Here is a 15246-nt window from a genome sequence, read left to right as displayed (position 1 = left end):
TGTCCACGCCTTTTCAGTGCTAATTCTTCACTGTGCGTCTTTAGTAAATCCTGATAGTAGTATTTTAATGCCAAAAGACATTTTGTGCTGGCGTAAGCTGTTAGTAAATCTGGCCTCTAGAATTTAAAGAGCAAGTTTCTAGATTTGTAAGCAATGTGCATCAGACGGTCAGCGAATGGACTGTGGGATGTCTGTGGGCATGCTGTCTGAAGCTGAGAATAGTCTAAAAAAATCATAATGCGTACTTTTACTAAACACTAAAACAGCTTCAGTTTTCACTGTGAGAGGGTTTTCAGAGGGTTGAATGATGACACAGTTGTAGTATCTGGCTTTTAAATGTGCTCGTACATGAATGAATGGAGGTTTCCTCCGGAGGCCGTTTGGGGAGCTGGTGTCTGGTGTGGAGAGGTGGCATCTCACTGTGTGTTGGGGTTGTGTTTTACAGCTCTGAGACACATGAGCTCTGAGGGAAGCCTCCTAAGTGTAAGAGGAGTGAAAGCAGTTAGCAGACAGATAGAGGGAGAGAGGAAGGAAGTGAGTGGTACTGAATAACATAACGCTAAATTCTCTGTGAAGAGCTGCAAGCATGTTTCCTACTGACATATGATGAATTTAGTGGAAGTTAACCTAAGGCACTGCAAAGTATTGTTTATTTATTTATTGTAGTTGTGTTGTGTGTGGAATAAACCTGCTCATACTCCCAGAGGAAATCTTTATTCTTCATTTAGGTTTCAAGTATCAAGTTTGTTAGGTTTCAATTATTTCAGTTTAATGTCAATTGAAATCAATTTTGGGCAGCATCCAAACTAAATTTTGAACTTGAACTTCAATGAACTTCTTAGGAGAAATTGAAGAAAGAAATAATACAATTATTGACATAAATCAACAGTGGTTTCTCAGATAATTTTCTCTTTGAAGAATTTTATATGCAGTATGTATATATTTATTTATTTAGATCACTGTTCTTTATTATTATTATATTATGTTTTTCATTTTTATAAAATGTATTGTTTTTATTTTTGTAGTATAATGATCATCATTATTGTCAAATCAGAAATGAATTATGAAAATAACAAAAAACAACAATAGCAAATATTAATAAAATATTCATAATGTTTGTATTTTTGTCATTTTGTTATTTTGCCAAAAAGTGGAAATAAATTATTAATTCTAAATGAATTATAAGTTAATAATAAATTAACCAAGTTTTTTTTTTTCTTTTCTTTTTTCTGAGGAAAAAAACTTCAGAATAAGAGACCTTGGCAAAAACAGGTCAGTTTGACTTATTTGGTGTTTACCCTTTTTGTTCAAACTAACTTTGTAGATTAATTATTGTTCAACTATTTTTTAGTAAACCAGTGTCAACGGGATTAAACAATCATAAGAGGAGTGACAACTGTATTCAGCTGCAGATTTAAGCTATTTTAAGTAGTTATTGATGCTTAGTTTACACAGTTGAGTGTGAACACAAGATCCCCAATACAATCATTTCCACAAGGTTGATAGTAAAAGTTTCTACATAATATATTTACCATGGCCTGTACTGAATGTTGTCATATTTTAATCTCTTTAATTGGCATAATGAATGATTTAATCAGCCTCTAACAAGCCCAGTATTGTACTGAATCCCATTAGCTTCCATCAGCTGTCGACTGCGGTAAATGTGGTCCAAAACATTAATCCCACTTAATTCTTACATCTGTTTGCTTTCAGCTTCAGTGCAGATGACTTGCAGTGTGTGAATGTGCGGTAGAGAGATGGTCTTATTTACCTGAGAGGAAAGATTGACTTCAGTGTCTTCAGATATGTAGTCTGGTGCATTCAGAAACCATCAAGAGCAGCTCAGTCATCAGCTCTGAGGGTCCTGTCAGAGAGAGAGAGCAGTGTCAAAACAGTCTGGAGAGCCGTTGTGATTCACACGTCATCTTTGGAGGCTTTCCTCTCAGGTTGTGAAAAGAGGCCGCAGTGAAGTTTCATTAATGCGTATGAGTCAGCTCTGACTGCGAGAAACCACTGAGGAATCGCATCAGCTCTGCACTGAGCAGAAAGCACATACCGAGAACACAAAGTCTTTATGGATAAAAGACACACTCATTACAGTTGCAAAATGTGTTTACTTGGAACTTAATGTTTGATGTTACCAAAATTTAAGCCCGTATTAGTAACTAGGAAACTCTTTTGGGGGCTATAGCACAGCCGCCAGCTGTTCAGTTCAGTCCATTTGCTCTTTTCTAAATTGTTTTTTCTGGACATTCATTGTACTGTCGACAGTATAACAGTAATAATTTCATATCAGGGAGTTTTTTGGTTTGCACAAACTGCACAAATAAGCTAATTCTTTAAATGCGTATTGATGTGTGCAGTAGTTCTCAGCTGCTAAAAAAATATAAACGCTAAATGCACATAATAAAATGCAACAAGAATTAGGATGGAAGGCTTGTCAACAAAATGGAGGAGAAAATGCTTCTTGTATATTTTATTGTTGACATCAAAGGCTGTGCGTCTAATCAACTTAACAGTGTTTTGATGCAAATTCATCTGTCACTTGGTATAAGCAGCCAAATTAGACAGATGCCAACATGGACAGGTTGCGTGACAAGACCTCATACTCCAAAACCATGCACAAAATTGTGCAAGGTAGAAAACAGGACCCAGACTATGGTAAATGTAATAAGATTTATCATTTTAAATTAAGTAAATATATTTAGAAAATATAAATGTAATTGTGCCAACTAAAATGTGTTTTACACTGCAAATTAATGGCTAAAACAGTTCAATTCAATTTGTTCAATTCATTTCCCTCTATCTATCTATCTATCTATCTATCTATCTATCTATCTATCTATCTATCTATCTATCTATCTATCTATCTATCTATCTATCTATCTATCTATCTATCTATCTATCTATCTATCTATCATCATTGATGTTTGGTGATGGCAGTCAGTTGGCTGTTGTGTTGCAAACCTCATAATTACACAGAAGCGCAGCTGTGCAGGCCTGTAGTATTAAATGTGTTCAACCATGCGCACAGAGTCCTGTGTTTATGTTGTTACCTTAAATCCAAGGGCAGGTCGGCAGGTTTCCAGCCAGAGGGGAATACGTTCTGCTCTCTACATACCTACACACACAGTGAGCCAGAGAGAGAACCTGCTTGACAGTGATGGACTGTACTTTGTCATCTCCTGTGAAGAGGAGTCTTGTTGAATGAGATCTTGAGGTGGAATACAGTAAGTCAGTCCGTGTGGCCTCTCCATGCGCTGCCATCTTTAAATGCAGCCCATCCATATTCTCCCTCACAGGGGGCACACACACTAGAGCACTTCTGCCTCTCAGCATGTTGGGTTTAAGATTCACTGTGCATGGATGAAAAATGGTAACAATTTGTTGCACTACTGGAGATTACTCAAGAGCACATTTAGATATTATTAGGAATAAATGAATAAGTATTGAGGATTAAAAAAATAATACGCATTAGGAGTGGGTGATATACTGGTAGACACGATTAACAGGTAGAAATTTGTCGACCGGTAGAGAACAGGTAGAGTAAGACACTCAGGTGAAGTTACTGTGCCACATGGTCGCAAATGTGTCATTTGCACATGCTTTTAAGCATTGCAGTTTAAAAATAAGTCATAATTTCTCTATATGCACGCGCTGAGAGAGCTGTCAGAGAGGCACGCGCATGAAGACGGTGCTCATAGAGCGCGGGAGTATTGAACATATTCAAGAGTTATTTTGCTGCTTCATAGGCCTTCAACGATTAAATACACACACTTGTATGCGTCAAAATGCTCGTCTTTGCAAGTATTCTCGTAAACACAGTAAGTTAGGTCTTAAGTGAAAACAAGCAGCTGAGAAAGAAAACATGTATAACAGTATATTGGATCCAGGCAGCTCTTAAAGTGACAGCAGTCTAATATTCTTATATTCTATTATTTAAAGCAAAAATATATTGTTACCATCATGAAATAAAATTACTCATATCATGATACAAGATTTTGGTCATATCGCCCACCCCGAATACACATACAAAGTTTTTTTTAAAAGTAATAAGTGATATTATTTAGAAACTGAAATGTGAAAAACACAGGTAAAATGAACTGTTTTAGCCAGTTATTGTGTAGGATATAAACATTTTGTCCCTTCAATCATAACATCATAAAGTATTATCATACTTTTTTGATCACCCAACTTCTCCATATAAGTTGTGCTGGTCCACCAGTTCATCTAAACAAGTGCTAACCGCTTGGAAGCGCATGCTGGTCTAAGCTGGTCTTCTCAGATGGTGTTTATGGGGCTGTTTACACCTGGGGCCTCATGTATAAACGTTTCGTACGCACAAAACGGGCATAGAAATGTGCATACGCAATTTCCCATGTATATATCGGGATTTATAAAAAACAAACTTGGCGTAAATATGTGCGCACCGTACGGGAACTCTAGACCGTGCGTACGCACTCTTTTACTGGCGTAATAGCGAATGAATGATTTCAGACTTTCTTTTCCTTTCAATATACACATTTAGATTGAATATTCTGTTGATTAATGGAGTTAAGCATTGACATTACATAAAGTCATTATTCAAAAGTTAAATAAAACATATGAATTTAGATATTTAGACGTATTTGTAGTGAATGCGTTGTTTTTTGATCACTTTCCTTGTTGCATGCTGTTTTAATGACAGCAAGGAGTGTGTCATTAATGACAGCACAGTAATGTTTCTTTAAACTGCAGATCTCATGTTAAGAGAAAATATTTTTAGCAAAAACATCAACGATATGCACACTTACTTCGATATTGTGGCAGACACTGCTGGATTTGGTGGTGGAACGGTCCATTGGCAAGTTTAAATAGGTCCGATTATATTAGCCTAGGCTACTGCACAACCTGGCTGCACGGAGGTGTTTATTTCGTGTAAAGGCAGACTTTTTCTGCGATCTTCAGAACATTATGAAAAAGCATTGAAAATAGCAAGGATAGAATCTGAAGCAAACGGTAAGATTTGCACGTTTCTTTTTTTATAATATTTTGTCAGTGATGCCGCGTCATACAATTATGTACACTTATTTACACACACCATAGCCTATTTCTGATTCTACTATTATAGCCTATTTAAATATCCTAAAACATCTGATATGTTTAAAACTATACTGCTTTGGCCAGTGGAAAAGAAAGAGATCCATTCTATTCTAAAAAGATTCTCTGAGAAGTATTTTAGACTATTTTATTTTGATATATTTATTCGAAAACAAGACAAGGACAGAGAATGATTTTTTAGCAATGTAATGTACCGTACAAATAGCATTTTTAGTCCTCATGTCATGCACCTTTGATGGTGTTAAACATGGTGTCACGTGGATGGGAATATGCATGGAAATAATATGCAGATGAGGTTATGCATCGTAAAACTCGGCGTTGTAAGCTCCATATATGGTGATTTTGGGGAGAAGACACATGTACGCACAATCTTCAGCTGGCAGGGATTTATAAAAGGATTTTTGCACAGGTTCTGGCGCACGCATGGTTTTATAAATCTGAAAACTTTTGTGCATACGCCAAATCTAGCTTTTGTGCGTACGTACACTTTTAGGATGAAATCTATGGAAAGTTTTATACATGAGGCCCCGGGTGGAAGCAGGCCCTATGTGTGAGGATGTGTACTTTTAGTTTCTGCAGTGTTCAGAGTATGAGAATCACATTCAGATGTCATGCTGGACAGCCATAGGGCCTCCAGGCGATAAAGAGGTTCAATCCACCTCAGCATTTAATCCAGTCCACCATCAGCGAGTCCTACGAGAGCTATGATTGTGTTACTGAGTTACTGTATAACGAGAGCGTAAATATCTCAAGTACTAATTAGACTTTGTGGTTCTTATTAATGTAAGCAACCCTACTGTGACCTGTCTTTGTGCTTTCAGCAAAGAACATGATTTTGTTCTGTTGTATTAAACAGCATCTCTTGCTTAAACTCTCTAAATACAAATGTAAGCAAACTTGCCACACTGCTTTCATTAAGACCTAAGGGAGTGTATTTATATTAAAGCTTGTACGCCAAGGTGACTCATGATGATAAATGAATGTGGGCAGGCGTAAGGTCACACTTTGAAAGCATATCAGCACCTTTACGTTTGCATTTAAATTGGGAGTATCTCCACATCTAAATTAATTTTAAAGCCTCTGAAGAAAAGTGAGTTCGGTCCAGAGAACCAACACCAGACCGTTATTAAGTCACAAATGGGGTGTGTGTGATGTTCTCTTGCTCTGCTGATTGAATATTTGTTGTGATTCATTTGTGTGTTCACAGCAGTGACAGTGAATTAACTACATGGCTTACCGTCGGTGACCTGGCATTAGAATATTTTAATTTACTGTGTCCTTGAATATAAATTCATCCTTAGTTGCAAAGTTGATTCCGTCAAAGCTTGTGTTCCCAAAGTTACGGGAAATATGGAAATATCCTACAATGTTAAAATTGTATTTTCAGGCTGGAAAAGTATTTGTGTACTGTTTTGGGTTGTGATTTCTTTTTTGGGGCTTTTTTTAGTTTTTGAAAAAAGTCTCTTATGCTCATCAAAGCTGCATTTATTTGATCAAAAATACAGTAAATATTGAATTACAATTTAAAATAACTTTTCTATTTTAATGTATTTTTAACGTATTCCTGTGAGGCAAAGCTGAATTTTCAGCATCATTACTCCAGTCTTTAGTGTCACATGATCCTTCAGAAATCATTCTAATATGCTAATTTGCTACTCAAGAAATATTTTTTTATTATTTTCAGTGTTGAAAAAAGTTCTGCTGCTTCATATTTTTCATATGCGAAATCACTGACTTAAATATAAATTAATGTTAAAACAGTGTTTCCCAACCACTGTTGTCGGGTGTGCTATGGAAAATTATCAAAAACTTCCTTATCTCTATTATATTTAGTTATCATTTTAAATCAGTGCTATCGGTCATTGTTATGTCGGTTTGTGGGTTTTACAAATATTTAACCAAAGAAAAGCATTCAAAAGAGCTTGTGACTAAACCTCGTAAGGCCATTGGATCCTCAAATTGTCAGTCAAACCTCATAACTTCACCCCGCCTCCATTCAGAATGAAGTTTTGATCAAGTACTGTACATTCTTTACTTTACATTTAAGTACAGTGCAGTTTTTTATTTTTATTTTTTTACTTCAAGTACAGTGCAGTTTTAACTTTTATGTACAGTACATTTTAATTTAATCATTTAAGTTTTTTTATTTACCTGTATGTAATCACAGTGCAGTGTTAATGTTCAAACTGTATTTACAATGTTTAAAGTGGCCAACAATAATAAATATTCTTATTAGGAATAAAACTGCCTCGTTTTTGATCTGTGCATAGCTGAAGCTGAATAATTAGTCCTACTACGCTACTGTATTTTAATGTTGGTCATTATGGTGGTACTTGGTGTAAAAAGTTTGAGAACCACTGCCCTAGATGAATAAAAGTAATATTTTCTGTTTAAAAAATCTAATTGACCCCAAACCTTTGAACAGTAGTGCATATTTAATAAATATATAAAAAATTATATCTAAAATATAAAAGTCTATAGTCATACAGATCTTGCTATAATAATTACTGAATATACATTTTAGTATGTGTGCAAGTATGTATACAAAGTTACTCTCTAGATACTGATTTAGTGTGGAGTAAAAATTCTTTCAATGAATCTTTTGAACCACTTCAAACTGATGTTGTTCTGCTCTTCGTGACCACTGGTGTTCTTATTACATGTTTGCTGTTGCAATCATCTTCACTCTTGTTTCTATTTTAAATTGAACCTGGAGGTGTAACTTTTCCTCCGCATGAGTCATGTAGGTGTGACAGACCAATTTTGCAGTTCTATTCATTGTTCGGCAACAAAAAAACATACAAATTTAGTTTTTAATCAACATGTTTGTACATGTCAGAAAGAATATATATATATATATATATATATATATCCAGGCGTTAGTGACAGGACTGTGATTCATTTTACCCCATCCATCCTGCTTTTATGGACCTGTGACGTAAGTTCACTTGGCCATTTCCAGCAAATTTGTCTTTGGAGATGGCGGGGGCCATAAAAGCCCCTTCAGGGCCATTTCAGGGTGCCCTCTGATTAGCTATTAGTCACTGGCTGAATGGGCCGGGAGGAGCTGAGCATGTCTGTGTGTGTTTGACAGAGGCGCTGGGAGAATCAGGCATGGCCTGTGCGTCATAGCTGTGTGTTCCTGTGGGAGGGAGGCATCAGGTGGTCTGTGTTGTGTTAAATGGGCTGATGTGACAGGGAGGTGGGGGTGATGATGAAGGGTGTGAGATGACTCTGTTACACTCTCATGTGTTCCTGAGTTAGAGGGTGTGGGGTGTTGCTTGGATGAGGACGCGTGACAGGAAAGTGTTTTGTGGGGTTAGTTAAAAGGGTTTTTGATGATTATTAAAGCATAAATCTTCTGACAGCATTTATAATCAGAATGTTGCTTGGTTCAATTTGGTCATTAGATGTTTGCCAACATCTTAAATTTGAACTTTTTATATAAGTGCAACTTTAGAGCTGTAGAAATTAGCATTTATTATAATGCAAATATTTTAAAGTGCCATAGAATTGAAAACTGTATTTACCTTGGCATAGTTGAATAATAAGCGTTCTGTACATGGAAATGACATACCGTGAGCCTCAAACACCATTGTTTCCTCCTTCTTATGTAAATCTCGTGAATAAAAAAGACTACTGAAAAATAGGCAAATCAGAACATAACACTGACTGTGATGTAACAGTCGGGATCACTAATAGTTACGCCCCCAACATTTGCATATACACGCCCATGTTCTAGGCGAGCCGCCAGCTGAACAATCAGAAGTTCTGGAGGTATTGTGAAGAAACAAGCGAGGACAACAGCGAAAATGGCAGATCACGGAAATAAATATTATGTTCCAGGCTGTGCAGGGGATGTGAAGTGCAGGTATGGGTTGGTGTCTGTATTCAGAAAGGCACGGAAAACAAATAATGCGTTCTAATAAAATAACGCGAGCCACTAAAGGGACATGGTTAGCTCCTTGCTAGCGGTAGCCTGTTACATTGCAGTACATAATATTTCACTTACCACATAAACACAGTAAGGAGAGATGACTGAGGATGATGGCGAATGATTTACAGATCCTGAGCACCACTGACAAGCATCTGATCTTGTAAAATGTGTGGTAAGTACTGCCGCTCTCCATATTATAAACAGAGTTCGTATGATTGCAAGTCTCGAAAGCGAAAATGAAAGTAAAAAGCGATCGTGCATTTGAAATTACCCAACAATATAACTGCAAGAGAAAGTATTGAAATATATATTTTCCCTGTGTTTCCTTCCTGCTGTGTGAGCTACTGAAATGAGCCGCACTCAGAGCAGAGCTCAAGATTGAGCCGCACTGTGAAACAGCCAATCAGAGCAGAGCTCTACATTATTATTCATGACCCTTCCAAATAAGCCAATAACAGACCATTTCATTCTAGGGAGAAATCCTAGGGTTGTAAATGCACATGTAAAGCTGTTTCTGGAAAATCTAGAAGCCACATACCTTCTATGTAGATATCAGAGAACAATTTAAAATATTGTATCAATGCATTCTATGGCACCTTTAAGTTTACTTAAAAAAAGTTTTATAATATTTTTAATTATTTGTTGTTATTAATAAAAACAATCTGATAATTTGCAGTAGCAGCAGTATTTGTATCATCAGTGATTTAGCCTTCATTCATAGTACTATATATATTTTAAATAAATTATTATTTTATGTTGTTTCTTTAAAGGTCCCATGGCATGAAAATTTCACTTTATGAGGTTTTTTAACATTAATATGAGTTCCCCTAGCCTGTCTATGGTCCCCCAGTGGCTAGAAATGGCGATAGGTGTAAACCGAGCCCTGGGTATCCTGCTTCGCCTTTGAGAAAATGAAAGCTCAGATGGCCCAATCTGGAATCTTCCCTTTATGTCGTCATACGGGGAAAGGTTACCTCCCCTTTCTCTGCTTTGCCCGCCCATGAGAAAATGAGCTACTACCATGCGAGGCGAGCACAATATTTTTTATTCCTCGAGAGACATCATGGCTTGCAAACGAGCGAAGCATGACAGTTGCTCAGTGTTTGGATGTACAAATGAACAATGAAGTATTTTTTTAGTTCCTTCATCCGAGCCTATGGCTAGCATTAGCTACATGATAATAACTGTAACAGCATACATAAACAAACCAACTAAAGTTCTGTATCCAGACACAATATTTTAAACTAACCATTTGGAGACGTCCTGCTGTAGCCGCTGAGTTGCAGCTTCTTCATCCGGTGCTTCTCCATCCGGATCAGATTCTGGGTCAAACTGAAAAGCTTGAATGACTGCATGTCTATGAGCCACTGCGATACATCCACTGTCAACATTACCGCATGGTAGCGCAAGCTGGTTAAGGCCCCACCCCCACCCTCCACCTTGCCCCGCCTCTCTTTTCCTTAAAGCTACAGACACAGGAACGGCACGTCCTAAGGAAAGCTCATTGTGGGACTGGCTCATAGTGGCTGAAATTCTGCACCAAGGCTGAATTTCAGGAAACAGACTTCAGATACAGTATTAGGGACCACTTAGGCCTATATAAAAGCATCCAAAAAGCAGCATGTCATGGGACCTTTAAGATCATTACATTAAGAGTGGAAAGATTTATGAATTATAATTTTAATGCTATGTCATTAATTTAATGTTTATGATTACAGTAATTATAGAAACCTGCGATTTTTAACAGCCTTAATATAATGTTAAATGTTTTTTAAATACTTTACCTTATAAACCAGGAAAAAATAAAAATATATAAATTATTAAAAGTAACGTAATTTGCTGTTTGTTTGTGTTGTGCTGTTATAACCACAATACAATTCAAATAAATAAAAATGTATATATTTTATTATTTGTAAACTATTTTTACACATTTAAAGTTGTTTAGATATTTTTGTAGAGAAACCCTACTTTGAAACTATCCGTTTTCTCCTTCTGCGGAATGTTGACTGCTCGCAGGCATTTGAAGCTGTGGAAAATATGGATTCTGTCTTTAAGTAGAGAATAAAAGAGGTTTACTGATGTAAAGAAAAGCTTGATTTCACCACAGCTTACAGAGCTTCAGAATGACACAGCAATAAAAATTAAATCCATTTCCTCAAGGCTGCGGAACTTAGAAGAAGATCCCAAGAGACCGGAAAGTAGTCTTGACTCAGATACACATGATATTTAAAGTGCTGGTATTTTAAGCGCACGCTCCCCCAGGGCTGCTGGAGCAGCTGATGGCGATGTTCGTTTCCATCAGACGGTTAACTGGCATTTCGTGCAAAATGAGAGTGATTGAAATGGCTTCTGACTTCCCCTCATTTGAATTGTACAAACTGAGACAGTCCACCTCTAAATCTGTCTCCCTGCTAAACTTCGTGACCTCAATCTGCAGCGAGCTCTCGGCCTAAATGTTCAAACCGTGGCATGGTCATAATTCAGAGCAGTTGATAGCGTCAGTCCTGTCCTTGATGCCTTTGTGCATCGATATGCAGGGTAACTGTAACCCATGTACACTTCTGGGCTATTATGGATTAAGCCATCACCAATCATTTGTTTTTTGACTTTTATTGCCTCCCTTGATTAAGGGTCATTTTGCATCCAACTTGTGACACATGATACCTTCAACTCAGGAGGGCAAGGTGATGTAAACAGCGGAAGGTTATGCACTCTGTGTCATTAAATCCTTTCTCCCATCAAGTTCCTCTCTGGAGTGTGAGCGACTGGCTTTCAGCACCATGGACAGGGACATTCATCAGCGCAGGGCTGATGTGGTGGCAGAACCATGAGCTGTAGATCATATCCCATCACCCCACAGGCTGACAGCTCATTTTGAAGGCCCAGCTGATAAGGAGGGTGGAGCTTCGACAGGCTGCATATCCATCAGGCATCCTGTGACCCCTCCGTGCACTCTCTATCACAGTTTGGCACGTCGTGCCGCTCTAAGTCGTAAAGAGCTCTTTTAGGACGGTCCAGTCCTAAATTTGCCCCTCATTTTAATTGAGGTTTACGGGGCTGCTGTTAACATGGCTATTAATAACCATTGATGGACGAAGACCTTCAAAGTGCATTGGAGACAAAAGGAGACTGCGTTCTGGAGGGAATAATGGACTGTTCCCCTTCAGGTTGTGTAAATGGAAAGAACCTAAAGCCTAGAGGCAGTGCATAATTATGAGAACCTGGCAGAATATGCCCTTGAAGTAACAATCAGTGTGTTGCATACACACTGTATGTAATTAGTTTATTATATTTTTAGTTGTTTTATTTTATTGTTTTTATTTAATTATTTATCATTTTTAAATTATTTAATAATAATAAATATTATTATTATATAAATTATTTAATAATAATAATAATAATAATAATAATAATAATATTATTATTATTATTATAAGGATTTTATTCCAATATTCTCATAAAAACATGATTTATTTATCTATTTATTTATTTTATTTTTACATTTTATTCCAGCATTATCATACAAAAACTTTTACTCTTTTTTTAAAAGTATCTTGTGTTGTTCAAGTTTACAGTTATTTTATATTAATTCTGTAAGATTGATGAAAATCTTTTATATTTTGAAATATTTAAAAGATATTGTCAATAATGTTGACTAAATAGTTTTCCACTTATCCATAATGATAATTGTCTCGTGCCAGTCCTTATATAATATAATATAATATAATATTTCTTCATATCTCTTTTTAGTAATTTTGGCTACAGTATGACTAAATTAGGATGGGTAAATACTGTAAATGACAATTGGTCAACTTATCGCGAAAAGTTAGATGAAAAAAAAAGGCCACATAACTGACTTCCTTCACCAGAAGGAAATCTAGACTTCATTCTCCAATATAATAGATTTCCTGGTTTAAAATAGAAGGTGGCTGTCAGAGCACCAGCACTTCATACCGAAGTAAATTGGGCCCCAAATGTTTCTGTGTGTCCTTTAACCTACCAGTGAAGACCATACCTGGAGAAGATGACAGGTCTTCTCTTAACCACCATTCATGTTTTTGTCTTTAATAACATGTCTGAAAGAGAGCGAGAAGGAGCAAGGCATGGGGAAGAGTTTTAATACCCTGCTGTTAAACACTCTGGCAGTAGTTGTGTTTGGCCTCAAATCATGACAATGGAAAAAGGAGATGCTATAAAACAGCAGTGTGAACTTTATTAGTACATTTCATTTCAGGGCAAGGTAGGCTGTACAAGCACGAGAAAATGAAACCCTCTATTAACCTCTCACAGCATGTGCCTGAATTAGTAGTGAGCATTAGCCTGCTTGTGTCAAGAGAGATTCAGAAGTCAAGGTCAAATAACATCAGAATTACACACTATTTTTTAATGACAGTCCATGCAGAAAGATTCTTTTCCCTTAGAATCCTAACCAGCCAAACCCTGACCCTGGGTTGTTTTTAGCCGCCTTAAAGCTCTTACGGACATAGTCAAAATGAATATTTAAAACAAGAATTATAGAAAAAGATCACAAACTGTTTAGTCATTGCTTTTTTCAAAGGATTTAGTTGGTCTATTTTTAACTTGTATGAGAGTCAAGCTATATAAGCTCATTTATCAGTCCTGGAACAATGACAGCTGTTCATATGTGAACATTATATTTAAATAATGTTCCACATACAGATTGAGGTGCTTCCTCTGTGCATGTGTGATGCAGAAGATGCCTGTGCTGGAAGATGATGCATGCTTTCACTGGATTGACTTTCTCTAGTACTGAAGAAAATACTTTAGAAGCAGTCTCTTGATATGTCTTGATCCAACGCAGTAAGTTTGCATGGGGGCTCTGTCCATTTATGTGCTCTTGACCCTGCTCATCACCCTTCTGAAATATTGGATTTCAGATATTTTTGTTTTCCTCTCATGCACCTTCATGCACCTGAAGCTGCTCCAGAACAACCATACAACACTTTAAGTTAATGAGAGCCAGACGAGCTTCAAATCCCCTGCCTGCTCTGATTTACCACTAGATCCCAGTGCTTAACTAACTGCTGTCATATTGTTTCAATCATTGTGACATAGTGTGTATTAGGTCTGGGCGATGTAACTGAAGTTAGCTTTTCATTATTTTTCACATTTTTGACAATATTTTAATGTATTTCTTGATCTTTCCTTAAAAGCGTTTTTTTCCCATTTTTAATCAGAAATAATCATTTAAAGAAAAGAGTAATTTTAACTGCATTTTTGTTGTAGTTTATTTTTTGCATTAAACTAGATTCAAAATATTTAATGCAAGAAGTAAAATAAAATAATATATATATATAAAAATATAAAAATCATGGCATGTTTTCCACCTCGTTTTTCACAAAATGATATTTAATAATGATATTTAATTATTTTCATTAATATTTAATTATTTTCATTACTATTCACCTATGCATAGTCATACAGACAGCAACATTTATCTACATATATTTTTAAAACATATTCATGCACAAAATTGCCACTGAGAATATTTTTGAGTGATAACACACATGAACACATGAATTATTTGAAGTATACTATTTGAACCAATTTACTTAAATTCTACTTTCCAACTCTTTAAATCTGTCACTATTAATTATTAACACAGTGTTTGACAAGGAAGAATTTTGAAATTATTCTGATGATATATATATATATATGATCATGATATGCACATTAATGTAATTAAACAATTTTATACAGTATGAAATCATTGAACATTATTGTAAGTATTTGATGAATCGCCCAGTCCTACTGTGTATTATGCTTTTCTTTGTCTCTTACCTTCTCTTCTTCTCTTTCTTCTGTATATCAAGCTATTATGTGTTCTGCTAATCTTGTTACTGTTGTTGCTTATTATTATTATTATTATTATGACCTTGTTGTTGTCATTTATACTTTGTCTCTTTTCTTTGCGTATTTCTGTCATTGTGTTGAATTAGTTCTGTTGCTTTGAGCGCTCTCTCCCTTTCTAACCCTGCGTTCATTTTGTTATGGCCCGACCGCAGTCCAGGATGATGCTGCCCCAGGTACCCAGGAGTACATTATGTTGCGGCAGGATTCCATCCATTCTGCGGATATAAGGGGTAAAGGCTCCCCTTTTCGTGCTAAGTGTCATGAAATCTTCTGCTGCACACTGAAGCAAGTCGTCCACAAAGAAAACTCAGAGCCTGAAGGTTTGTGTGCAACAC

The 15246-nt window shown here is 36.3% G+C and overlaps 1 protein-coding gene across 6 annotated transcripts in view; it reads left to right on the top strand.

The window, feature by feature from the left end:
* fgf13a (fibroblast growth factor 13a) overlaps positions 1-15246 on the top strand; it is a 132430-nt gene that overhangs the window by 41596 nt on the left and 75588 nt on the right. For 3 of the 6 annotated variants that reach the window (XM_058797905.1, XM_058797906.1, XM_058797904.1), the window contains one exon: positions 15064-15231. The exons of 1 other annotated variant lie outside the window; for it this stretch is intronic. In XM_058797905.1, the coding sequence (XP_058653888.1) occupies positions 15064-15231 (168 nt within the window). Of the gene's footprint in view, positions 1-1191; positions 1273-3073; positions 3231-15063; positions 15232-15246 lie in introns of those variants that run through there. 2 more of the 6 variants (XM_058797909.1, XM_058797910.1) reach the window with 2 other exon arrangements.

The sequence above is a fragment of the Onychostoma macrolepis genome, chromosome 14, assembly GCF_012432095.1.
Source record: "Onychostoma macrolepis isolate SWU-2019 chromosome 14, ASM1243209v1, whole genome shotgun sequence".
Classification (NCBI taxonomy): Eukaryota; Metazoa; Chordata; class Actinopteri; order Cypriniformes; family Cyprinidae; genus Onychostoma; species Onychostoma macrolepis.
This window is presented reverse-complemented; position numbering and strand designations above follow the sequence as displayed.